At 36.6% G+C, this 27,464-nt stretch overlaps 1 protein-coding gene across 1 annotated transcript; it reads right to left on the reverse strand.

Annotated features, from left to right (window-relative positions):
• Positions 1–800: 800 nt before the first annotated feature.
• LOC131944888 (peroxidase) lies at positions 801–25,759 on the reverse strand. The gene is made up of 16 exons (XM_059305766.1): positions 25,579–25,759; positions 24,698–24,816; positions 23,662–23,782; positions 22,869–23,039; positions 22,256–22,319; positions 20,506–20,612; positions 18,849–18,944; positions 17,717–17,815; positions 14,593–14,742; positions 12,947–13,100; positions 11,793–11,867; positions 11,183–11,286; positions 10,338–10,545; positions 8,963–9,138; positions 5,803–5,902; positions 801–1,100 (listed from the first exon to the last, which is right to left on the reverse strand). Exons 1-16 carry the CDS (start codon positions 25,670–25,672, stop codon positions 1,034–1,036), a joined length of 1,905 nt encoding a protein of 634 aa, XP_059161749.1. The 5' UTR covers positions 25,673–25,759; the 3' UTR covers positions 801–1,033.
• Positions 25,760–27,464: the final 1,705 nt, after the last annotated feature.

The following is a 27,464-nucleotide window of genomic DNA, read 5'->3' on the forward strand; positions in this document are numbered from 1 at the left end:
GAAAATGGACATATCGATTGCCCTAAACCCTAAGGAAAAAAAAAACGCCTATTACGAATTGATTAAAATGACGAAGATGATTTTTATACTCAGATTTATCAGATAATTAACAATCGACTGACAGTATGGGGCATCAACCTTTGTATGCGAGCGATCAAAACATTTTTTGATCTTTATGCAACCGGTTAAAAATTATATTCTCTGGTTGCATTGAGGTTGGTTTTTTGCTTAAAATAATTCAATAATTTTGCTTAAAAATATTCAACACGCAGCTCTGTATATAATCTCCGCCCAGTGTTTCTTCCAGACTTTTTTTCCGGGGGGGGGGGGGGTCACTTGAAATTTTCAGGGGGGGGGGGGGGGGTAGACTTTCTTCGGGGGGGGGGGGGGGACACTGTTAAAAGTATATATTTTCTATAAATTTCATTTCGTTCGGGGGGGGGGGGGCGGTAAAAAATTTTCGGGGGGGGGGGGGGCGAGATGCCTTGAAGAAACTCTGTCTCCGCCAAATATGGTGTTTGATCAGTTCTCTATCTTGTGCATTGTTTTTTGTCAGCTTTCGCTATTTCCGAAATAAACCAATATTGATAAAAAAAATGGTGGGTCGGCGTGGTCGAGTCGGTAAAGCTCATGGTTGCCAAACCGAAAACAACTCCAATATCAAACAACCGAAAAAGAAAAGCATGCTGAAATCGGAGTCAATGACCTCAATGGCGCATACTCAGTTGACACGTATTGTGTTGGAGGAGATATGAATTTAAGTGTGTGATATGTATAACGAAATATTTTTACAAAAATTCAAAACACCATAAAGTTTTATTACAATCTTCGAGATCTATTTGGGAATTTGATTTCCAATAACATTCAAAAACAATTTCTTTTTGTAAAATAGAAAATAAAAACTGAAAAGAAACCTATTAAAATAAATAAATAAAATCTATATTTGAGATTAAATTATTTTCCATTAATTAAAATAAATATACAAATCACCAACAATAAATAAAAACAAAAGATCATTCTATTGACGCTACTATTATACAAACAAAGAGAGGTCTAGACTTTCTTGCTTTAGATTCTGGCACGGATACTCGGGATTGTTTCTGAAAAAAAGAAAAAAAGTTTTTTTTTTTAGTATCTATATATATAATTCTCTTCTTCGAGCCGTTAGAAAACAAGCTGCAAACGCTCTCCCTACCTCCCCACCCCTACATAGTTTTAGTGAGCTGTGTTCATTCTAAATGTTTACAAGCAGAGCCAACGATTTTAAACGTAGGGGGGGGGGGGAGGGTGAGGGAAGGAAGGGGGGGGGGGGGGTTATGGTCCTTAACGAGCTACTTATAGTGTTTTAAAGAAATATTTTCAGTGTCAGCGTTGGTACTGTCGAATTCACAAATTATGAATTATTGAAAATTAGAAACAGCTAAATAGCGGCGTATGTTATGCCGCGGGCCGGCTCGTTGTAAATACTTTGTCTATTACTATAAGGAGAGTCCATGCATGACATCCAGGGCCGGCGCTATCTATAAGGTGAACTAGGCGGTCGTCTGGGGCTCCATCCCGAGGTGGGTGGGGGGGGGGGCGCAAAAAGGTTTAATCGCTATTATCAAAAAATACATTATAATTAATAACTTTGATCATCTTTTATAAACTATAGATGGTAATATACAAAGGCGTCGTGCTATATTTCGGTGCACAGGACGAACTATCAATTTTGCACCACACCCTAAACTAGGTCTATATAGGCCTATATTTATTCGCGATGGTAAAAATGCAACCCCACCTCCCTAATTTGGAAAGGTCGGGACGATTTTTACCAGTCACTTTGCCTTTTTATTTTGGTGTCACATAATTGATGTAGAAAACGATTAAATGAGTTCGTAATTTAAACTTCAAACATTCCAAATAGTTATCTAATTTTAATAAGATTTTTAAGTCTCGTTTTCTCTGATTTTGAATTAGAAATCTGTCCTGGTGTATAGAGTTTTGTAATGACGGGGTGTTCAAAGTATTGTACTTGTTAGGTAAGTTTTGATGAATCGAAGGCTGTTGCTGATATAGTTTCTTAGGTATAAAGTATCGACTTGTGTCGTATTTTTTATTTGGCTGTTGTATAGTTGAAGGTCTAGTGGAATCTGATTGGTAGTATAGAAATAAGAATGTAGCTGATGAGGTATCGTAGTTGTGGAGTTCGGGACTATCGAGTCTTGTGGTATTAAGGTATCGAATTGTGTTGAATGTTAAAGTGTAGTAGTAGGTCCAGTGAAATCGTTGTTGATTGGGAGTATCGTTTGTAGAGCTTGGTGAAGTTAAGCGAGTTGGTGTCGTAGTTCTGGAGCATTGAGTCTAGTTATGTTTAGGTATCGAAGTTTGATACGTTTTGTGAACGAAGTAAAGTCTATCAAGTAGTCGAGTTTATCGTAAGTTAGATGATTTCAATTCAGGACGGAACACACTACAAAGAATGGTAGGCGTTCTCTAGCTAAAAAATCTTTAGTTTTCTATAGGAATCTATATTACCATTCTTAAAGTATTAATATATAACGAGCCGACCAGCTGCGTATCATACGCCGCTATTTAGTTTTTTTTTTCTACTTTTCAGTAATTTATAATTTGTGAATTCGACAGTACCAATGCTGCCATCTATATATATAATTCTCTTCTTCGAGCCGTTAGAAAACAAGCTGCAAACGCTCTCCCTACCTCCCCACCCCTACATGGTTTTAGTGAGCTGTGTTCACTCTAAATGTTTACAAGCAGAGCCAACGATTTTAAACGTAGGGGGGGGGAGGGGGGGAAGGAAGGGGGGGGGGGGGGGGTTTATGGTCCTTAACGAGCTACTTATAGTGTTTTAAAGAAATATTTTCAGTGTCAGCGTTGGTACTGTCGAATTAACAAATTATGAATTATTGAAAATTAGAAACAACTAAATAGCGGCGTATGTTATGCCGCGGGCCGGCTCGTTGAAAATATTTGCTTTAAAACACTATCAGTAGCCCGTTAAGGACGATAACTCCCCCCCCCCCCGTGAAAGCAGCCTCCTCTTAGTTACCTCCTCTAAGTTTAAAATCGTTTCAAACTAAATTATCTGCCCCTAATAGCCGTCACCAAACCCGTCTCTATGATTGTAAAATGTAAACAGAGTGAACACCGCTCACCAGATCATGTGGGGGTGGGGTGGGGGTGGTAGTGATAATGATAGAGAGAAAGAGAGGGGACTGCAAAGGCAGTTTTCTAACTGATCCCAGAAGAGAATTATATATATAGATAGATATTGTATAGGCTGGAATTTATAACCGTAAACTTTTTATTTCAACTAATATTTTTAAATATTTTATCTATAATTTTAGCAATGTTTCAAAAAGTTACCCGTATTTGATTTTTGTAAATAAAAAAAAATAAACTATAAGAAGTTGGAAGAAATCTAGTAGCATTTACATGTGTGTCATCAATATTGATTTAAAGTATGTTATAATAAAGCTACCGTGTTTAGACTTTAAAACAAAACCTACAGTTAAGTGGTCAATGAGTAAAATATATTTTTTTTATAAGATTACATAGTTAGTATAAATGATTTGTTAAACTTAATATGTAATGAAATTTACAACGTTTTACTGCGTTTTCCAAGCACGTCTTCCTTATATTTTATTAATTTAGCCTTTCTTGTGCAGGTTAATTCCCTTGAACACATTTTGGTATTTGGATACCGAAATGGGAGATAATTCGTTTCCTTAACTTTACATTCATTTCAAATTCCTGCACCTTAGGTTGACCGTTTACTTATAAATACAACTTTAAGTTATTATTTGCTATTGTAAAAATTAAATAGAGCGAAAGTTCTAAACAAAATAGGTTGATAGATTTTTTTTTTAGCATTATCAAGTTGGAAAACAAATACATCAGTAGCCGTTGAATGTTGCAATACTTAATGCGACTAAAATCGTCGTAGTCGCAAATTAATCAACTAATTAATTTAGTGTCTTTTTCATATTTTCACACTCTCCTAAAGGATTCATATATAACAGTTTAAGGTTGTAATCTATACATTTATAACCTTTTATTTTTCAAAAACAAAAAGATCGTTACATAATCACACAATATAGACATTTTACAATTATAACTAAAGACAGTCAAGCTTAAAACAGGTAAGTTCCGTTCTGGAACTCACATTGGGAGGTGTGTAGAGAGCACAGTGGTTTTTTTCCAGTCTTTTTTCACCCGGGAGTGGGTAGGGGGGGGGGGGAGAAGCACTTGAAATTACCTGAGGAGGAGTCTGCTATATCGTAAAGTACAAAGAAGACTCGTGGACTTAGCAATAATTTCAATATAATTTGATTACGCTTCCATAATGGAACTGAAGGACATAATACACATTTTTGCGACGAAGGAAGCAAGTAAAATTTGATTTTGATGTCTACATATAACGTGTATGCTATAGATACTAAATTAATATGTCACTTTTAATTAATTGTTTTCTTATACATATGTTTTAGTAATTAATTTGTGTGAAAGGGGGCGTTTTAATAAGTTTAACCTAGGGCGCTAAATAACCTGGCGCCGGCACTGTTAACATCATGCATGTAAAATTAGCCGATCTTTTTTTGCTTTCCCTTCATTTTCAGTATTCACAATTAAAATAAACCGGGAGTGATCTCCCGTAAACTTTCTCGAATATTCTTATATAACTCGGAATTAGTACTTCCTTTCAACGGAAATTACTCAAAATTTGACAGAAGGTAGAGAATTAGATCTCTTACTTACATGTGAAATTTCATTTATCTATCTCAAATAGTACTCAAGTTATAGGCTTTTGAAAAATTCAAAGTAGAAAAAGTACCACTTCCGTTTGTCGGAAATTGCTCAAAAGTTGATCAGGATCTACGATTTTGATAAAATACTTATATATGAAATTTTATCAACCTAGCTGTAACGGTACTCAAGTTATCGTGTTTACACACACACAGACACACACACACACACACACAGACACACAGACATACGGACAAGATTACAAAATTATGTTTTTCCGTATCAGTGAGGTGTAAAACGTCGAGATTTGTAAAAATCTCGATTTTTTTTGCACGATTACAATACTTTCTCTATACTTCGTATATACGAGAAAGTAAAAAGAACCACCCCGATAATTAAACGACGCCACATAATTTAAAACACCCCTAATGAATAAATGAATATGTATAGTATATTTAACAAATTCATTAAAAAAAAACCAAAACAACAACAAAAACAAGAAAAAAATCAATACGCTGTGTCATATCCCCAGAGGCGTGGCGAGGGGGGGGGGGGGGGGTTGGGGGTGCGGAACGCACCGGGTGACACCTTTTAGGGGGGTGACACCAAGGCAAAAAATAGCAAAATATACAGAGTAAAATGATAATTCCACTTAATTAAATGATTGATTTGAGTGTTAAATAGTCTATTAAGAGGTGCAAATCGAAAGTTTGAGGGGTGGGGGGAAGGGGGTGCATATCGAAAGTTTAAGGGGGGGTGCAAATCGAAAGTTTGAGGGGGGGGGGGTGGGGTGCTATGCCTCTGGGGTGTGACACCATTATGTGCCGCACCGGGTGACACCCGACCTCGCTACGCCACTGCATATCCCTACTCTCTCACAACACACGTAGATAACCTTCAACACAGTCAAAACCTAAGAGAGCCTTCACTTATAAACACACCCTACCCTAACGACTGTGTACTGTGTTGTTTATCGATCAGATCAATTATAATCAATAATTCATAAATGCATAATGTTTTTGGTATAAAGGGATAAAATAAAATATGTAAACTTACTTAGATGGGAGGGTAAAGACATCCATTTGTACAGACCGTAGGTTTGTGTTGTGGCAGATGATTTTAGAAAAACTTGTGTTCCTTAAACTCGTGAGTTGAGCTGTGGGCAGTTAAAGAAAGGTCAGTGTTTCTTCCAGACATTTTTCTCCGAGGAGATGCCTGGAAGAAACTCTGAAAAAAGGTACTCTTTAAAGTAGGCTTGAAAAGTCTATGCAATCATATTAAATTTAAACATAAAAATCTTTTTAAAAATATGTTAAGCGATAAAATTATAATTACATTTTAAAAACTTAAAGCTCTTTGGGAACCATCGATTACACTCATTTCCATGTTTTTAGCGCAATTTCCATACTGACAATTGCGATTATGAACTCGTCATTTCTGGTGATGGATGGATGTGTGTCCGCAGCTTTAAGTCGTATCCCCTCCTCAACGATGCAATATCGAGGACTAGTTCCAAAAGCAAATATGTTAAGCAAGTTCCGAGGATGATTGTGGGCAAAAAAATTCCCGGGTTTCCTTCCTGGATTTCCCGGAAAAGCCAAAAAAAAAACCTCGAAAAAATACAATTTTTGGCCCATGTCTCGGCAACCAGACAACTTAGCGACTTGAAACATTTACCAATCGATTCCTGCCATAATTTAGAACAATATTGCCGAAGAAAGTTTTCAAAAATATCCTTTCGTTCGGTCACAAAAAATTAATTAAGGAAATTGCGCTTAAATTGTCACTAGACTTTTTATTAACTTGTTTAATTAAATATAAGCCGTCGAAAATTATATTAGATTTTTTTTCATCAATTCAAATATTTTTAAATACCGCCCTTAATCCCCCTTGAAGTAAACCGGAATTTCCAGGGATAGTAAAACAATGAAAAACACAATAATTTTTCTCCATGATAAAATACACAATAGCGATCTATGGTGTATAGCCTACTATTGTATTTATATTAAGTAATATAAAATCTCCTATTACCGCAACACCCTCACTTTACTAAATGAAATTAAAAATAAATGTGTTTTCTAAATTACTATTATATTACTATTAATGATTTGTTTGACTATTTCTAGCCTTAATAAAACCAGTGTTCAATTTGAACCAACTACATAAAAGTAAAATTTTAAAGTTTGCTTAAAGAGTCACAAATTAAATTTAGTAAATACAATTTTCTCATATTAATTAATTTGGTAGAATTACTTTGAGTTCCTTGAAAAAAAATACTTTCGTTAAGGGATTTTAGGATTTTAAAAATTCAACACAATATTAATCTGAATATAATGAGGTTAAAAACATTCTTCAAACTAATCAAGCATAAATATTTTACATACAAATAATACAATGTAAACCGTAGTAACAATCTATGACCAGTAGTGCTAAATATGCTGAGCACATTGTATACAATATATGGTCGTCCTGTTGATTTTACACGTAATGTTTCTGGCCATATCAAGTGAAATTAAACTTTTCTAGCTACAAACACTTTTAAACTGCATATTACATTTTTTTATTTTAAACAAAAAAAAAAACAACAAAAACATAATACACATGTATTTACATAGGCTTGTCAATTCTGTTTTTTGTTAAGTAAAACATAGCTTGGTTTACTATACTGCATGTAATCGTTTGAGTGTACTCTAAGCTAAGACGTGTCGCCATGAAACTGATCTCGACGTATGAATGGCAGGTTGACGTTGTGAACATTGGGGCCATCAGTCTAAGGTAGATAACTTATTGATGTTCTTACAAAGTTAAAGTCGCCCAAAGCAGGCAACTCGATGTGAGTTAAATGGGAGAAAATAACATAATAGCGGGTACATTGCTAATGTTTTACCATTAGAACAAGGTCTCAAAGATGGTAACTATCATGTTTTAAACGAACAAGGCAGATAACTCTAAGTGAGTTAAATTGGAGAAAATATAAAAACTTACTAAAAGGTACATCACTGATGTTTTACCATTAGTACCCGGCCTTAAAGATGGTAACTATCACGTTTTAAACATCAGAACAAGGCGGATAACTCTCTGTGAGTTAAATGGGAGAAAATAATAAAGTACTAGCTGGTACATCGCTGATGTTTTACCATTAGTAAAAGGTCTTAACTATCATGTCAGATCAAGGCAGATAACTCTCTGATATTTTAATCGTAAGAACATGCTCTAAAGGCAGATAATTCACTGGTGTTTTAACCATCAGAACATCTTCTAAAGGCAGATAACTCATTGATGTTTTAATCGATGGGAAAAGACATAAAGGTATATGACTGATGTCACGATAAGAACATGATCTAAAGGCAGATAACTTTCTGATGAGTTAATCGTTAGCAATTTATCTAAGGCAGATAACTGTTTTTAAATAAGTAGAACTTGTTCTAAAGGCAGATAACTCTGAAGTTTTCACCATTAGAAAACGGTCGAAAGACATATTTAATCGTTAGGACATGGTTTAAAGGCAGATAAGTCACTGATGATTAAGCCTTCAGAACATGGTCAAAAGGAGATGTTTTAACCGATAGACCACTGAGTTAAAGAACATAGCTCAGTGATATTCTTAGCGTTGGAACATGGTGTAGACTGTAGAGGCAAGAACTTAAAACTAATTTATAGCAATTAAAACTGTTTACACACTTTCACAAAGATAGATAATCCATACTATTACTAACTAGGTACAATTTTCATACCATTAAATAAAACTAGCCAGATAAATTTTCACACTATTTAATAGCTATTGCCAGATACATTTTTCATACCATTTAATAACTCACTAGATAGCTTTTCACGAAAATTAACGAATTTATAGTTATAAAATGAAAAATGAAATTGAAACTACAAGCTAATTGATTACATTTAGATCAGTGTCCGCAGAATATTGAATCCCCATTTAATTATACATCTGGAGTTTCAAGTTTAAAAATAAAATTGTAATTAGACGTTTTGTATTAGATCTATGTATAAGTAAACCATGTTAAATGAATGAAAGTAGGCTACAAGTAAGAAAGAAATATTACTATTGTAAATCTGTATCAGTCCTCACAAGCCGATGATGAAAACTGTAATACTAAAGCGAACACGGCTAAGCAAACTGACGCTGATAAATTACATGTCTGAGGCAATTAAAAAAAATAAAACAAAAAATCAGTTTATCGAACCAAAACATTCTTACCGTCACTAAAACCAATTCCCTGATCATAGGTGTCGTAAAAAAATCGATCTCCGAACTTGGTGTTAAAGAACTGGGCGCCAATCAGACACTTGAGGGTCGGGCCAACGGCTGCGTCATCTCCCCTGGACACCGGCTCGTACAGTAGGCCAGTGAAGAGGTCAATGTCCTCCACAGATCTTCAACGATTGTTTGATACATTATTAATTAATTACTGCAAGGGAAGAGTATTATGTAAAGAAGGGGGATAAGCGAAATTTTTACTTTATGACTTGGTTTTGCTTTGTTATTTCCCTTTTCTTGGTGTAAGTAACTTAAAATTTGTATCTATTTTAATTATATTGTAAACAAGAATAAAAAAGGAAAATAAAGTGATTTCTGTGGGGGTTTTGTTTTCTAATAATAAACCAAGCCATATTTTCCTATTCGTAAATATAATTTACCAACACATATAAAACTTGAATGATGGTACATAGACATTTAGTGTGCAGATGTTGGAAGTAAATTAATGAGCAGATAATGATTTTCAGGCTAATTTGTTATAATTTTCCGTTTTAGTTGCCCCTACATAGCTATTGCACTAAATAACGGCTCTATTTTAAATGTTGGTCATTCCATTTTTTAATTGAATTTTTTCGATAGTTTTAGTTCTCGATACAATTAAATTTAATGCGTGCTAAATTTAAAAGTTTTAACATATATGAATATTTAAGTAACGGATTCACCCACTGCAATTTAAAGACGTTAAGTATGAAAGCTATTACTTAAATTGTATGGGCGGTAAAAGATATTCTCTGTACCGTATTGCAAACATTTCTTGCCTGCATTTTTGGGCAGTAACGGCTAGCCCTTGTATCGCATTTCAAATATTTCTTGCCTGTATTTTGGGCAATGACGTCCAGAGGCGTAACGACCTATTCTGGCGCCAGGTATGAAATATCCATTTCTGCCCCCCCCCCCCCCTTCCCTTAATTGAGATAAAGTTGCCGATAAAGCGCCCCCACCCCCCCTCCCCTCCGGCTTTTTACCGGTCACTACTGTCCTGTAACAGTTTTTATTTTAGTGTCACATAATTAATGTGGAAAACAGTTAAATCAGTGTATAAAGCTTTGTAAAACTCTATTTTCTTAACCTTTGACTGTGTATAATTCAGTAATGCAGTGCAGAATGAGCTTTCTATTTATTTATTTTTACTCCGTTTGGCGCCCCATACACCCTTCCCTAGTTATGCCTCAGAAAACGTCTAGCCTCGGTATCGTATTAACATTTCTTGCCTGCATAATGTGCAGTGGATTCTAACCTTCTTATCGTATTAAGATGTCTTGCCTGTATAATGTGCAGTGAAATCTAACCTTCTTATCGTATTAAGATGTCTTGCCTGTAAACTTTACCCAGATCGCTGGCGTGCGGCCCTAGGGCCTCCGTATCGTTGAACGACATCACGGGCCGGAGCCCACAGAGGCGGCGCAGCTTGTAGTAGGGCGGCACCCCGTGGTCACGACCCCGCTGGATGTTCAAGGCCACGAGGTCAAGGCCTTTCCCGGGTCCCTTGGCGGGCTCGAATAAAAACCTGGTCACGTCCATGGCTGGCAAAAATATTTTTTAATGAGTTTTTTAATGAGTATTTTTTTAAAATGCGTCGTTTTTTAATGAGTTTTTTTAATGAGTTTTTTAAAATGTTTTTTTTAATGAGATTTTTTAAAGCGAAGGACAATACTAATAGGGCTGGTAAGTAGGTCAACAACCAGTTCTATGGCTCGTGCAGGTTTTATTGAGCCGTAGAACTGGTTGGTGACCTACTTACCAGACCTATTGCTGTAAAGCTAAACATACATTATTTTCATAAAATCCCCCAGCTATCTAATTATCCTTCTTTAAACTTCAAGTTAAATTTAATTTTATTATGTTTTCAAAAGTCATGACATTTCATTTTAGACAATGAAGTGCCAAGAGCTTTGAAAAAATACCTCATCATTCCTGTTACTGGCTTCGACTTAACGTTTCAACTGTTTATGAAATATTTAGTTAAAATTTGATCATTTTCTAGACCTACAAGACTTAGTAAAATATCGGATTTATATTGATTTTTATTGATTTAAATGGTGATTTTCATAAACAACGAAACTCCGATCACATTTCTTTAATTGTTGCCTACATTTTATGAATAACCGAAATTCCAATTAGATTTCTTCAATTGTTACCTACATTTTATCAAAGACTTACCAAAATTCCGATCACATTTCTTCAGTTGTTGCCTACATTTTTTGTTGTCTGCCCCAACCATGCTCGCTACAATACTGTCATAGTTTTCCAGACACTCTCCTGGTCTGTGGATACGGTTGGATACAATGGATAAAGTTCTTGGATAAAGTGACACCCAACGGAATAAGTTTGTGAATACAATGAAAAACATTTTCTTTAGATAATAAGGGAAATATTGTTATTAAATTTAGCTTTTCGCCTTGACTATATGATTAGTTTAGCTTTATAATCTTATCAAGAATCTATTGCTTTTTAATTACATCATTATATATATATATATATATATATATATATATATATATATATATATATATATATATATATATATATATATATATATATATATATCTATAGATCTATATATATATATATATATATATATATATATATATATATATATATATATATAGATCTATAGATCTATATATATATATATATATATATATATATATATATATATATATATATATATATAATGCTTAGAGAGAGATAGAGAGAGAGGGAGAGAGAGGGGGGGGGGGGAGAGAGAGCAGAAATAGAGAGAGCTAGAGGGAGAGAAAAAGAGGTTTACCTGTGAAATAGCTCCCTCATCTTTAAAGTACGATCTCCTATACATAAACTCTTCGGAATCGTTGAGTGTCCGAACCTGAGGAGATATTTCTTTAAATCGGCACTTGCCGTGTATGCTGGTTTTACTGTTAATCTAACATTTCGGCTAGAGTGCGATCTTTATAACGAAGGGAGCCGAGTTCCAATCCAGGTTGGACGAGTCATGTCTGGTCATTTGGTATCTAATGAGATTTTCACATCTTTGATTTGAACAGATCAAAAACCTACTCAGCCAAACGCCCATTCTGCCCGTACCTTTATTCATCATCATCTTTTCTCGTTCGTGCCCAAGACGCCCGGATGCAGGTGAAGTAGAGTTCAATAGTTTCAGAGACCTCGGCATATGAAGGGATAATATGGTCATCACTATGCCGAGTCGCCTTGGTTTCCATAACGTGAGTTAGGTACCCATCAGAGCTGGGTGGGCTTAGGGACGTTCTACTGACTTGGACCCGGATTTAACCTCGAGACTTTCGGGTTAGCAGTCTACCTCTCTATCTCTATGCCACTCCGTTCCATTCTAACCCTATAGTCACATACCAAGATCAAACTGAACCAACCACCTCTTCACCCCCTACCCCTATTGTTCTATGACCTATACCCACTTCACCCCCTACCCCTATTGTTCTATGACCTATACCCACTTCACCCCCTACCCCTATTGTTCTATGACCTATACCCACTTCACCCCCTACCCCTATTGTTCTATGACCTATACCCACTTCACCCCCTACCCCTATTGTTCTATGACCTATACCCACTTCACCCCCTACCCCTATTGTTCTATGACCTATACCCACTTCACCCCCTACCCCTATTGTTCTATGACCTATACCCACTTCACCCCCTACCCCTATTGTTCTATGACCTATACCCACTTCACCCCCTACCCCTATTGTTATATGACCTATACCCACTTCACCCCCTACCCCTATTGTTCTATGACCTATACCCACTTCACCCCCTACCCCTATTGTTCTATGACCTATACCCACTTCACCCCCTACCCCTATTGTTCTATGACCTATACCCACTTCACCCCCTACCCCTATTGTTCTATGACCTATACCCACTTCACCCCCTACCCCTATTGTTATATGACCTATACCTACTCACCGAAACGCTGCAGTAGCGAACTCCGAGAGCACTCTGGGGTCAAGGTTAGGGTTGTAGAACGTCCTTCCGGTCTTTGAGACTAGGTTCACGCGCGTGGCGTCGGTGCCGAGGATTTTCGGGAGGTATTCGTTGTAGTTGATGATCTGCTGGAGGGCTGTGTGGACACAAGGTCATTACTTCATTATAATTAAAGGATGGTTAGTCCCATAATCTAGTTGTCTTGTGATATCGTTTCGAATATAGTTTTTGTTAGATTAATTTAAATGCTTTTTTCTGAAGTAACGATCCTTAAGGCAGATGAAGTAGAGTTCATATGTTGCTTAACCTCGGCGTATAAGGGATAATTTGGTCAGCACTATGCCCAGCCGCGATTACTTTCACTAACGTGAGTTAGGTACACAATCGGGCTGACTGGACTCTGAAGAGTCATGCAGACTCATATCCGGACTGAGATCCGAACTCGGGATTTCGGGCTAACAGTCGAGCGCTCTATCACCCGACCACTCTATCGCCACAATAGTTAGGGTTAGATAGCTGAATTATTAAGAAAAAAATTGTAATTACTAATTTGATCATTTTTAAATCAACTAAGATAAAAGTAATCAGAACATAATATTTTAAAACAAGAAAAACAAAATTAGTGCAGCTTAAAATGTATTTAGTTTCTAAAAAAACAATTTTTCAAAAACAATTGTCAGTGTTGGCAGAGTGAACTCACTTGGCAGTATATTCTGCTGAGGCCTTCACTGGTAAAACTTCATTAAAACACATTACTTTGTCGCTTTAACGAGTATTAGGGTATGGATAATCGACTGTCACACAACTGTCGTTAAAATGACCGTGATACGAAATTATACTTTTGTAAGAGTTGCTTAATTTTTAACACTGTCTGTTGCAAGATTTAACAAGCTTAATGGAATAACTAATTGACTTGTACACTTTTGTTTTTGAAAGATTATAATTTAAACGTATTTAGGCCTTTCTTTATGTTAACACTATCGTTTTGAAGTTTTAACAAACATAATGGAATAGCTAATCTACCATAACACTACGGGAGAGATCTTGTCTAAACTGTCTCGAATACTCTTATATAACACAGCAGTGGTTGGCAATTCAGACTTACAAACATAATTTTTAATCAATTTTTAATTATTAAAACATTTTAAAATAGAAAGTGAACAGCAAACAATGTGTGTATAATAGTGCAGAATATTAGTACTTTATATGCGTTTTTTGAAATTGAAAAAAGCGTAAAGTGTTACTTCCGGTCAACAGAAATTACTCAAAATTTGACATAACGCAGGCAACTAGATCTCTTACCCATTTGTGAAATTTCGTTTATCTATCTGAAACAGTACTGAAGTTATAGGCTTTTGAAAAACCAAAAGTAGAATAAGTGTCACTTCCGTTTACCGGAAATCGCTGAAAACTACATTCTAGCTGTACCGGTCCTTAAGTTATCGTTTTCACAGACACATAGACACACACACTGATATACAGACAAGATTGCAAAACTGTGTTTTTCCCACTCAGGGAGATCTAAAACGTAGAGATTTGTGAAAATCTCGATTTCGATTTTTCACACGAATTACAATACTTCCACTATACTCCATATACGAGAAAGTTAAAACAAAACAACAACCTACCAATGATAATTTTCCTGGTCAGTTGAAAGACGTCTTCATCTGTGTCACGTGACCTCAACTTTCGCAGCTCCCCAGCGATCCTGTTGTGTTCCCTGACCCACATAGTGTGCATGACCCCTAGACCCGGGTGCTCGTTGACCCGGGAGTCCCCTGGTGATCAACAAAAAAAAACATCTATATTTAGAACCCATGGTAGGGGTGACGTCAGTAGGTAAATAGACACTTAGATGTAAAGATAAGTAGAGCATCATTTTCAAACGTTAAATTCCATGCTAGAAGATATAGTAGGGTTAGCCTGTTTCAGGGACCTCGGCATATGGAGAGATAATTAGTATGCTCAGCATTATCCCTAGCCAACTCCAGTCAGATACCCATCAGAGCTTGGCGGACTCAAGGAAGTCCTACAAAGTCGAGCAGAGGCTTTGCGACCCTTCCCGGCGCCCGTGGACAAACTTTCAATTTGGCGCCCCCCCCTCATATATCTATATATATAATTCTCTTCTGGGAGACGCTAGAAAACAAGCTGTAAACGCGCTCCCTACCACCCCACCCCTACATGGTCTTAATGAGCTGTGTTCACTCTAAATGTTTACAAGCAGAACCGGGTGACGACTATTAGGGGCAGATAATTTAGTTTGAAACGATTTTAAACGTAGAGGGAGGAAAGGGGGGGTGGGGGTGGGGGTTATGGTCCTTAACGAGCTACTTATAGTGTTTTCAAGAAATATTTTCAGTGGCAGCGTTGGTACTGTCGAATTCACAAATTATGAATTACTGAAAAGTAGAAAAAACAACAACTAAATAGCGGCGTTTGTTATGCCGCGGGCCGGCTCGTTTTTAATATTTATAATGCAAAAATGCTGCTAAAATGAGCTTTTAATTTTTTTCCAACAAATTTTGGCGCCCCCTAGGGTCGGTGCCCGGGGACATATGTACCCCCCCCCCCCTCACTACGCCTCTGGAGTCGAGCCCGGGAAATTAGGACTTACAGTTTAGCGGTCCAACGTTATATAAAATAACGAATAAGTCTATTGATCTCTAAACTAGTTAGTTCTATTAAAGTCGACATGCAGACAAAATGATTATGAAATAATTTTTACAATTTTTTTTCCGTTAGAAAGAGTTTGCTCCTATTTTTACATTCAAACGGAAAATTTATAAATTATTGAAATTCTGAAGTTCAATATAGTTTTTAACCTAATATTTCAATCCATGGTGAATTATTATAAAAATATGAAACACATAATTCACTCTCTACACATTTTAGTTCTTAATTAAAATAATAATCATTAAAAAAGTTTTAAAAAACCCACGTTTTCTGATTGAATTTAAAAGTAGAAAATAAATGCTATACATCACAATAATGCAAGCGATCACTCTACTATAAGCGATGAAAAACGTGGGGCGCCGAAGTAAAAGTTATATTACTATTGATTAGATAATACTATTGACTTTTATTAGGGAGCTTGTAGAGAGTCAACAGTATTAGAAACTGTAAGAAAAATCACGGCGCCCCACGTTTTTGATCGCTTATAGTAGAGTGATCGCTTGCATTATTGTGATGTATAGCATTTATTTTCTACTTTTTAGTTCAATCAGAAAACGTGGGTTTTTTAAAACTTTTTTAATGATTATTATTTTCTACTTTTTAGTCTTTGTCTGTTTGTTTGCATTAAAATCTTGCTATCGATTTTATCTTTTCACTTTTTTTTGGGTAAACGAAGACAACTCGTAAAAAGACAACTCGTAAAAAACACGTTGTGTGAATACGTTACTGACTAGAACACATAGATTTGAACCCGTGTCGAGTGGGATAGCAATCGTGTGCCCAACCACTCGACCATATCGTCTCCCCCATACTGGCCACCAGTTGTTACGGTTGTTTGTACACAAACACCGCGTGAACACTACTCAGTAAGCAAAAAGAGAGGGAGAGTACCGAACCTTGTTTTCATCAAATTACAGTTACTGGGTTATGTCCCTTTTTCCCACACGTTTTTACTACAATTATATAGCGGTCTAAAATGCTCAATAAAATGTTTCCATGGTTCAATTTAGTAATAATAACAATTGAATATTCTATTGTCATCCAAAACAAAGCTTCCCTGAAAATTTCAGCGCGCTAGCTAACTGGGAAGTGCCAGAAATTTCGATCGCAAGATTTGATCGGAAAAACAGAGACGAAAGCAAGTTAAAGAAAACGTGGGAATAAAACAAATTAAAAAAAAAATATTTCTCTCTTTAGACGGAGTTTACTTTCTTCTATGTTGACATTCTTGTGGAACGGTGTGGTTTAGTGGTAGACAACTTGCTTGTTACCACGAGAACCTGGGTTCGGTTCCTTATTCCAATACAATATGAGGTTGTGTTACCATTGTGCACTTGGTAACGGCCCATCCAGGTAACTTTACACCGGTTCACAATACACTATCGTGAAAAACGCTGTGCTTGCCTAACTGATACGTACAGAATCTGATTGATTTTATTTTTCTAAAAAAATTTACTTTCAGCGCGGCATGAGATTTCTCATACTTTATTTATTAACAGCAGTTAGATATTAATCATCTTCTTCTTTTCTTTTCCGTGCCGAGTTACACGGGGTAGATGAAGTAGAGTCTATCTCTTTTAATGACTTCAGTACACAAGGAATAGTGAGGTCAGAACAATGGCCAGCCGACTTTGTTTTCTGAACGTGTGCCAAGTACCCATCAGAGCTGGGTGGACTCATGAACATACTACAGACCTTAAACTTATGGGCTTATGGTTTCCTTATCCTAAATCAGGTACCCATCAGAGCTGGGTGGACTCATGAACATACTAAAGACCTTAAACTTATGGGTTATGGTTCCTTTTTGTTTCCTTATCCTAAATCAGGTACCCATAAGAGCTGGGTGGACTCATCAACATACTACAGACCTTAAACTTATGGGTTTATGGTTTCCTTATTGTTTTCTTATCCTAAATCAGGAACCCATAAGAGCTGAGTGGACTCAGGAACTTCTTGCAGACCCGACACTTACAGGCCAGTAGTCTTGAGTTCTACCATCCTACCCCACCGTCCCACGCAGATAGATATTGATAATAATTGTATTTTTTTCCCCTGAGATCGTCACAATTATAGTACCAGCTAGAAGGCAGTAGTCTTTAGTGTTCGGTCTTTTGATGCAGTTGTTGAGCTTGGAGTCTGGTAACGTTAGACCTTGTGCCGTCCTGAGAAGGTAACCTAAGTGGAGAGAGGGGTTAACATGAAAATGTAGTTACTATTTTATTTTATTCAGGTGGTGGAAGGTTAATAGTGTGTCAGTGGCGTCACTAGGGTGTGGCTGTAGCTGAGGCTGTTGTCCCCCCACACATTCTGAACAATTTGCATTTTAGATTTGGCGTCACTCCTCTCCCTATTAATTTATTGTTTTAAATAGATAAAAAAATAATTTGACATTTTTTTGATATTGTGGTGACACTTTATAATGGTATCACCCAAGTGCTGGCTGCCCCCCCCCCCAACCCACACTGCCTTTTGACGCTAGTGTTGAGTGTTATGTCAACAGGCGCATGTATTATGGTGTGCTTCCATGATATTATAAGTAAAATATATTAAATGAATAAACGTTGAAATAAGAATGGTACAAATGGTACAACGGTGATCCTAAAGATGGCAAAATAACGGTTGAAATAATGTCCCAAAATCATGGCGAGAATATTGATCAAACGATGGCAGAAATTGCTCCGGTAGAAAGGTGCTGTTTTGGGTGCAAATGAAACAATTTGACATAAAACAAGAGGACATAAAACAAGAGTACACGAAACAGCTGGATAAATCACCGACGATACGAATAAAGATTTGAACATAGACACTTCCCTCTGACAAACAACCACAAACGGGTTACAAACCAAGACTGAATGAAAACAAAAGCTCGTTAAAACTAAAATAATTTAATAATATCTACACTATCTACACCTAACACAGTCTATTCTAAACACAAACTACACAAGCTAGTAAAACTACGATACAGTGGTTAAAACTAGTATAGACCTAACCTATACTAACCTTGGAGATCTGGACGAAACTGAGGCCTTCACACACGTTATCACACACCTTATATACCCTTACAGAAAACAGGTACCAACCGGACTATCACAACTCACAGCACCAGAACTGAACAGAGACAAACGGAATAGAGTAACAGGTACAACAACATTTACACCCTTCACTCGTTCACTACACACCACGTCAAACAAACAAACAAACGACGTACCTCCATTTCTCAGGGTATAAGCCTGAGAGGTAGAGGACCCATAAATCTGGGAGGCGTCAATGAAGGAGGTGATCACGTTCAGCTGTTGTCTGATCTCTGAAGAGTTATGTTGTGTGACATATAACAAAGTTATGCTTGTTTGTTACTGTTAGTTAACGCTTTGTATACATAATACGTGATTAAAATACTTCAAAGCCAGAATACCATTACATTATGCAGAATGCGTAAATCTAACTTTAACGAAGTGTGAATTAAATTGTGATAATATAACTAGGTCTAGAATTTATAGCAATGCAAAGCAGAACTTATGCTTAGGTAAATGGGCTAAAAAGCAAAATATAAGACAAATAATATAGTTTCCTAAAATCAATTTATAATAAAAAACATAAAGGTAAAAGCTAAATTTTTGTAAATGTACAAAACCATAAAAACGAGGTGTCTCTTTGACTTTAATTCATTCACTGTAACTATGACTCACTTTACTTGGTAACAAATACATATTTTAAAAAATTTAACATGTTATTAATAATTAAAAAATAAAAAAATAAAGTACCCCTTTCGAACCCAACAGTCAATGAAGGTAGGTGAAGTAGAGTTCACCTGTTTCGGTGACCTTAGCTAATGAAAAATATTCCCTAACATGAGGCATGTACACATTAGAGCTGGGTGGACTCAGGGACGTCCTACGGCCTTGATGCCGGGATCCGAACGCGAGACATTCGTGTTAGCGGTCGTACTGTCTACTACTCGACCACCCATTTTAGTATACACCTTTAAAAAAATGGCCCTACTTCGAGCACCCATTTTAGTATACACCTTTAAAAAAATGGTCCTACTTCGACCACCCATTTTAGTATACACCTTTAAGAAAATGGCCCTACTTCGACCACCCATTTTAGTATACACCTTTAAAAAAATGGCCCTACTTCGACCACCCATTTTAGTATACACCTTTAAAAAAATGGCCCTACTTCGAGCACCCATTTTAGTATACACCTTTAAAAAAATGGTCCTACTTCGACCACCCATTTTAGTATACACCTTTAAGAAAATGGCCCTACTTCGACCACCCATTTTAGTATACACCTTTAAACAAGTTAATTAAAAAAGTCTAGTGACATTTGTGCGCAATTTCCTTATGTTATCTAAAAATAGCTCTGACGTATAATGTTGGGGTGCGTTCAAGCTAGAAGAACAATCGGTTTGTAGGTGTTTATGTAATTTTAAAATTTGTGACCGAACGAGAGAATATTTTTGAAAACTTTCTTCGGCAATATTGTTCTAAATTATGACAGGAATCGATTGGTACATGTTTCAAGTCGCTAAGTGGTCTGGTTGCCGAGATATGGGCCAAAAACTGCTTTTTTTCGAGATTTTTTTGGCTTTTCTGGGAAATCCATGAAAGAAACCCGGAATTTTTATGGCCTATGTTCATCCTCGTAACTTGCTTAACATAATTGCTTTTGGAACTAGTCATCGATATTGCTTCGTTGAGGAGGAGATACGACTTAAAGCTGCGGACACACATTCATCCATCCATCCATCCATCCAGAAATGACGGGTTAATAAACGCAATTCTCCAGAATGGAAATTGCGCTAAAAATGGCCCTACTTCGACCACCCATTTTAGTATACACCTTTAAAAAAATTTCCCTACTGCTCTTGGCTCCTTGGCCCCTCGTGGCAGCGATGGAGCGGACAAATTCCATACATCGACCTCTGATGTAAGTCTCAGTGTCCGGCAGCTCAATCGGGAAACAGTGTCTGCAAGAACAGACGTAGGTTACAATGTAGACAGATGTAGGTTTCAATGTAAGGAGACGTAGTTTTGAATGTAGGCAGATGTAGGTTTTGATGTAGGCAGACGTAGGTTTCAGTGTAAGGAGACGTAGGTTTGAATGTAGACGTAGTTTCATTATGTAGAAAGACGTGGGTTTCATTATGTAGACAGATGTAGGTTTCATTATGTAGACAGATGTAGGTTTCATTATGTAGACAGATGTAGGTTTCATTATGTAGACAGACGTAGGTTTCATTATGTAGACAGATGTAGGTTTCATTATGTAGACAGACGTAGGTTTCATTATGTGGACAGATGTATGTTTTATTATGTAGACAGATGTAGGTTTCATTATGTAGACAGATGTAGGATTCATTATGTAGAAACAACACCACAATAACATATACCGTCTCTAAGCGTAAATATAGTTGTTTTTTATACATATAAATCTGTGACACGACGTTCAAGGTTGATCAAACTTAGTTTACAATAGAAAAAATCAATGTTAAAACATATCCTTATGACTATGACATATTTGGACTGAATATTTTGAGGATCATATATTTTATTAGACAGCTGACGAGCATTTCAAAACACTCGCGGTATGATATTGATTAGATCTACTTTGTTTTGTTAACGGGGTTTCTTTTAGACATTTTTTTTCGGGGGGGGGGGTAGAGAAACAATGAAACAGGAAGAGAATGAGAGAGAGAATGAGAGAGAACGATAGAGAGGGAAAGAGCGATAGAGTAGAAGGAACCGACGGTGACAAAAGTCTAATTAGTATGTTTTTTTTTTTAAAGCAATGTTTTTCTTGTTGTAATTTGATTAGTAATAAAACAGATAGTGTTAGTTATCTCACAAGTTAAAGACAGTTACAAATACTATGGACGTTGCGACCCAAAGGTCTTCGTCAGCACACAACAGTGTGGTTACAGATTAGACAGAAAAGACAAACAGTAACATAAGTTTGGACTTAACTCGACATTGATAACACGTCTTGTGTAAATGCCACGATATCCAAAAGTTGGGTATCTTTCACCTAACCAACTCCCCCCCTTCCCCATACACCACGCCCCCAATCCACCCTATACGGTGTCCAAGCGTCCTTTTTCACGCGTCTTTTCTTTTGGATATCGTGGTTTTTAGACTAGACGTGTTTTCAAGTTTTATTTCTAATTGAATTAACCCCACTGCAGCTACCATTTATATTTATCTTTTGTTGTAATTTGACATTAAAACGTTGCATTTATTTCTTCAAATTAATAGCCTTTTCAGAATGACTCCGTAGTTATTGTTTCCCGGAGGGGAGGGGGCGGAGGGTAAGCAGTTAAATAAACAGTCGAGCATTAGAGCCAGGTATCCGTATAGCCCATTCGAAGGATTACCGATATATTCATTTATTCAATTCATTTATTCAATTACGGTAACAATAATAGGCACGGAGGCCTTTTTTCACATTTGCCGTTTTAAAATAAACAAATAAAACAACAATTTAATAACAGCATTTAAAAAAAGCAATTGCGTAGTAACGATATAGCAATAACAAAGCACTAAAAATGTGGAATAAAGAAATAATCTTACATAGTTATATAGGCATTCTATACACAACCCCTATTCCAGTTACCTGTTGGTTATAAACGGTGGGTTTTTTCCATCTTCACCACAGCAGTGAATTGGGCCCTCAAATTCTGGACAACGAGAAACAATAAAAATATTCTCAGTATGATATCAATTTTCTAGTGATTTGAAAATCGTAAATTTAACCTAATCTTAATTCTAATACGCAGCCTAGTCTTCTACAGTAAACGTAAAAAAAAGTAAAGTTCCCCTTTCAAACCTGACGGTCTATAGGGCAAGTGAGTGAACTTTACTTCACAGGTTTCTGTGACCTTGGCATATGAAGAGATAATGTGGTCAGCACTATGCCCAGCCGCCTTTACCTTTCCTAATGTAAGTTAGCATCAGAGTTGGGTGGATTCAGGGACGGTCTACTGACTTGAACCCAGATTCCAACTCGAGACTTACGGGTTAGCAGTCCAGCTCTCTACCGCTAGACCACTCCGTCCCATTTCTACAGTAAAGAACACATTTAAATTACAGATGTGCTAAATAATATGCCTGAAAATGATATTTGGTCTTTCGAAAGGGGGGGGGGGGGTAGTGGTGGGTGTCTCCCTGAAATAAACACGTTCCAATGATGAAGAAGGCAAATAAAAAAAATAAAGAAAAGTACTAACGCGTTGCTATGGGAACAGCCGACAGGTCATGCGTGACCCACTGACCCCACTGCATTAGCATAACCGTAAAATTTGTCATCTCCGACTCTGAGGGGTGGGCGACGAGGCTGACCAGTCTGGCACTGGGCAGTGGACGACCTTCAACCCCGTACATACGCGGACTCCCAATTCCTGGACATAAACAAAAGGAAGTCTCCAGTCTCAGAAGTTCAAAATTGCACCGGTAGTCATATTTTGCTAATTATTTATTACAGAGGTAGCGTTTTTTAGATCATTGATTGGATGAGGGTCTAATGGTAGGAGTGTGCATAGTATAGTGATTTTAGCAAACGAGTGGTCAGATTTAACCTTTAGGCGTACCTAGGAGAGGGCGGATGGGGCGGCCGCCCTGGGTACTGACCTTAGGATGAGGGTGGGGGGTATCAGACGGGGTAGAAAAAAATATGTAGAAAGCTCATTCTGAGTTTCTTTATCAAACTATACACAGTCAAAGGTAAGAAAGTAGACTACTGTACAGCTCTACATACAGATTCAACTGTTTCTTACTTCAATTTTGCGACACCAAACTACAAATTATAAGAAACATAGCAGTAACATGAAAAAAAGCGGGGGGGGGGGTGCATTTAGGCTTACTTGAACAACAATATGGGTCGCATGCGCCTCTGAGCTTTACGTACGTATACTCCAATAGCTTCAGTTTTAGCTATAGCCACCTTGCCGATACATTCCTACCCTCACAAATCCAACTTTTCAGCTGACCCCCTCTCCCCCCTCCCCTACCCCACAAACTCACCATCAGCGTACTCCGGCTCCAATAGGGTGGGTACGGCTGTGAAAGCCGCCCCATAATTCTTGTAGTTGTTGCAGCTCCCGTCATACGTTCTGTACTTGTAGCTTGTGACGTTGTAACACAGCTGTAGGGTATATCACAAACACGACATTTACAATACCAAAACTATAAATTATATCACAAACACGACATTTACAGTATAAAAGCTATAGATTATATCACAAACACGACATTTACAATACTAAAGCTATAGATTATATCACAAAGACGACATTTGCAATACCAAAGCTATAGATTATATTAGAAACACGACATTTACAATACTAAGGCTATAGATTATATCATAAACACGACATTTACAATAACAAAGCTATAGATTATATCACAAAGACGACATTTTCAATACCAAAGCTATAGCTTATATCACAAACACGACATTTATATGTGACGATGTACTATAGCTGTAGGATAGGCCTATATCACAAACACGACATTTACAATACCAACGCTATAGATTATATATTACAAACATGACATTTACAATACCGAAGATATAGATTATATCACAAACACGACATTTACAATACTAAAGCTGCACAAGATGAAATCATGGGTGGGGGGAAACCCAGAAGTAACAAAACATTTGGAATTTTTACAAATCAATTCCAACTTTTACTGTATTTTTTTTCAAAATCTACTAAACGAAAAAAAAATCATTTTTTTTTACTAAAAGATACCTATGAAAATTATAAAGCTTGTGGCGTTATAACAATGCTACAGATTATGTCACAAACATGACAGTTACAATACTTAATATGTGCAAGTAGGAATAAAAAAAAAACGGAAGTAGCAAATCATTGGGAGTATGTACAAATCAATTCCATTTTTTACTGTTTTTTTTTTTAATCTACAAAGCACCAAACATTTGAATTTTTTTTTACTTAAAGACACTGTGTAAATTTTAAAGTCGCATATAATTTTGCATTTTGAAACTTTACTTACCATATTAAAAATAATTAATTAGTTAAATATCTCTTACTCTTTGAGTTCTATGAGCCTCGTGACCAAAGTGTTGACCATGGCAACGTAAACTTCCGGTCGACATAGCGGCTTGCGTGGAGGAGAGCGCAAAATATCCGACTGTGTCTGCGTGGTCGTCTGCCGGTTATAAAACACGTGCTTACTTTTTATTTTACAGATGCGAAATATGTAAGACACTCAACGATTATATTTTGCTAATTGTAGATTTAAATCATAATTATAAATTATGTTTGTTAATACACTTAATCAAGATAGAACCATTGGCGCTAGAGTTTCTTCAAGGCATCTCCCCCGAATGTAATGGAATTTATATAGAAAATATATACTTTTAACAGTGACCGCCCCCTCCCCGGAAATTTTAGTCCGCCCCCACCCACCGACAATTTCAAATGTCCCCCCCGGTGAAAAAAGTCTGGAAGAAACACTGATTAGCGCTAGTCTAAACTCATTTCTAATCAACCATGATATTTACAGGAATTTATATTTTTTTCTTTTCCAATAAAACACTTACATGAAAACAAAACAGAGCTAATTTTATGATTACAGTTTTGATTGAGCAGTTTTATTCTGTAAATTCTTTTACAAACTTATTGGTATTCCTTTGTCAATATATTTTCAACACTTAGAAATCTGTCCTTTTAAAATAATATTTAACATATTTTATCTATGTTGCCTATAGAATATTAATTACAATTAAGCAAAGAAGTTAAAATACGATCTTTTTTTTTTCAAATAAATAACTTGGCGAAAGAATAACAATATCCGCTACACCAAAACTTAAATTTATTCTTAAAAGTGATTGTTTCATATTAAAAAAAAATATATCCAGATTTTTTAATTCTATGTAGATTTTGATCAATAGTTAATTAAAATACGTACCTGAGCTAATTGTTAGTTCCAGAGTTAAAGTGAATACAAGGACGAATTTAGTGAACATTTTATAAACTAAAACACCACAAAACCTCCGACACATTGTTTTAAGGATTCTCCTACTTCTCACTGTTCCACACTCGAGATGTTTTCTTTCCTAAACCACAAGCCCGACTGGGTTTATTGTATTTTCGTTTAAATATTACAAGTAAAACATATCTCTCTTTATGTTTGAGTAATTAAAGTCACAACGGGGGTATAAAAAGTAGACTGAAAAAGAGAGGGGAAGGGGGGAAAGGGGCAACCTCAGAGCAACACGCTCACAAAAAAACTATAAAAACAATGGGTGGGGAATCCGATATGTTAATTAACATTTAATTTGCTAAAATCCGCTCGTAAAAATCGAGTTCCTAATACGACGTGTGAAAAAATATTCGCCCTTTCTCCAACCCCCATCCCCCCTTTGTTTATTATGTAATGTTTTTTTTTTTTTTTTTTTTTTTTTTTTTTTTTTTTTTTTTTTAGCTCAGACCACTCTTTGCTGATTTGTCATTTATTGTTGTCGGATTATAGCCCTTGTCCGAAAGCAAAGGTTAGTTTGATTAGAGTTAAAATCGGAGAATGAACTTTGATGGAATACAGCACTTTATTGACAGTTTGTCTCGTCGATATCAATGTAATATATATATATATATATATATATATATATATATATATATATATATATATATATATATATATATATATATATATTGGTTTCTGACCTCACCAAGATGCGTGTAGTTTTGTTCTTCAAATTCATTTTTCTCTTTCTAAATCATCTATGCACTTGTCTCAGCGCTTCCCCACGTCTCCAAACCGTCTTACTCAACAGTGCCAAGTTCTGCAGGGAGAGATTAACCCTAACTGCATGTAGGTCGAGAGAGCGAGAATCTTAAACCTGCCTGTATTTATACCTACGTCATATCCCCTTGCTATTCCCACTGGACAATGATTCCAATCCAAAACTTGTGAGCTGACCAATTATTTCCCCATGGCGTCAACAGCCCTAGCCACTGGCCATCATAATGGCTGCTATTGTCTTGTCTAAGTTGTCTATCTCGTTGAACCGTTCATCGATTAGTCCATCCCTGTTGTTTACCCTGTAAATATATCTAATGAATATCTACTAAGTTTCCCCAAATTACATTTGAAATGTCGCACCATTAACCACATATGATCAACGTCTGACGTTTAAGAGTACAACAAAATAAGGCCGAAGTCTTTATCTGGAAACGTAAAAAAGTAAGTAAAGTTCCCTTTTAAATCCTAACGATCCATGGGACAACTAAAGTAGAGTTGTCCTCAAGGGATAGTGTTGTCAGCATTATGCCCAACTTGAGTTAGGTACCCACCAGAACCAGAGGCGTAACGACCCTTCCCGGCGCCCGGGGACAAACTTTCAATTTGCCCCCCCCCCTCGGGAACAACCTTTCAATTTTCAATTTGCAACCCCGTCCCCCGTCAAAATTTCAATTTGCACCCCCACATATATTATTTATATTTATAAAGCAAAACTGCAGCTAAAATAAGAATTTAAATTGTTTTTACAACCCATTTTGGCGCCTCCTAAGGTCGGCGCCCGGGGACATATGTACCCCCGTAGCGGGAGGATATTGAGGTAAACACGAAGCTAACAGCGCACGATGAAATCATTAGCATTGCTAATCAGTGAATAAATTAAAGCAATCAATTTACTTTTTAATTTATTCGTATTTTTTCCAGTGCTGTATTTGTCAGCCACGGCCAGGAAAATGAAATTGAAGACTGTTTTTACGTTGGGGTTGATGGTTTTCGTGTTGACGTGAATTAGTCTCAACGGCCGGGGGGAGACGAAGTGGTCTTAGCATTGAAGT

This window comes from Physella acuta, unplaced genomic scaffold (genome assembly GCF_028476545.2).
Source record: "Physella acuta isolate Inbredline_101_S28 unplaced genomic scaffold, ASM2847654v3 ptg000512l, whole genome shotgun sequence".
NCBI classification, from domain to species: domain Eukaryota; kingdom Metazoa; phylum Mollusca; class Gastropoda; family Physidae; genus Physella; species Physella acuta.

Bases quoted from the DNA above. Each gene is read 5' to 3' on its own strand.
- LOC131944888 (XM_059305766.1), bottom strand. From the start codon at position 25,672: ATGTGTCGGAGGTTTTGTGGTGTTTTAGTTTATAAAATGTTCACTAAA. The intron at 14,743-17,716 runs GTACTATAATTG...GTTGATCACCAG, and splicing joins AGACTACTGCCTTCTAGCTG to GGGACTCCCGGGTCAACGAG. The intron at 11,287-11,792 runs GTAAACCTCTTT...CCGTATCCACAG, and splicing joins ATGAGGGAGCTATTTCACAG to ACCAGGAGAGTGTCTGGAAA.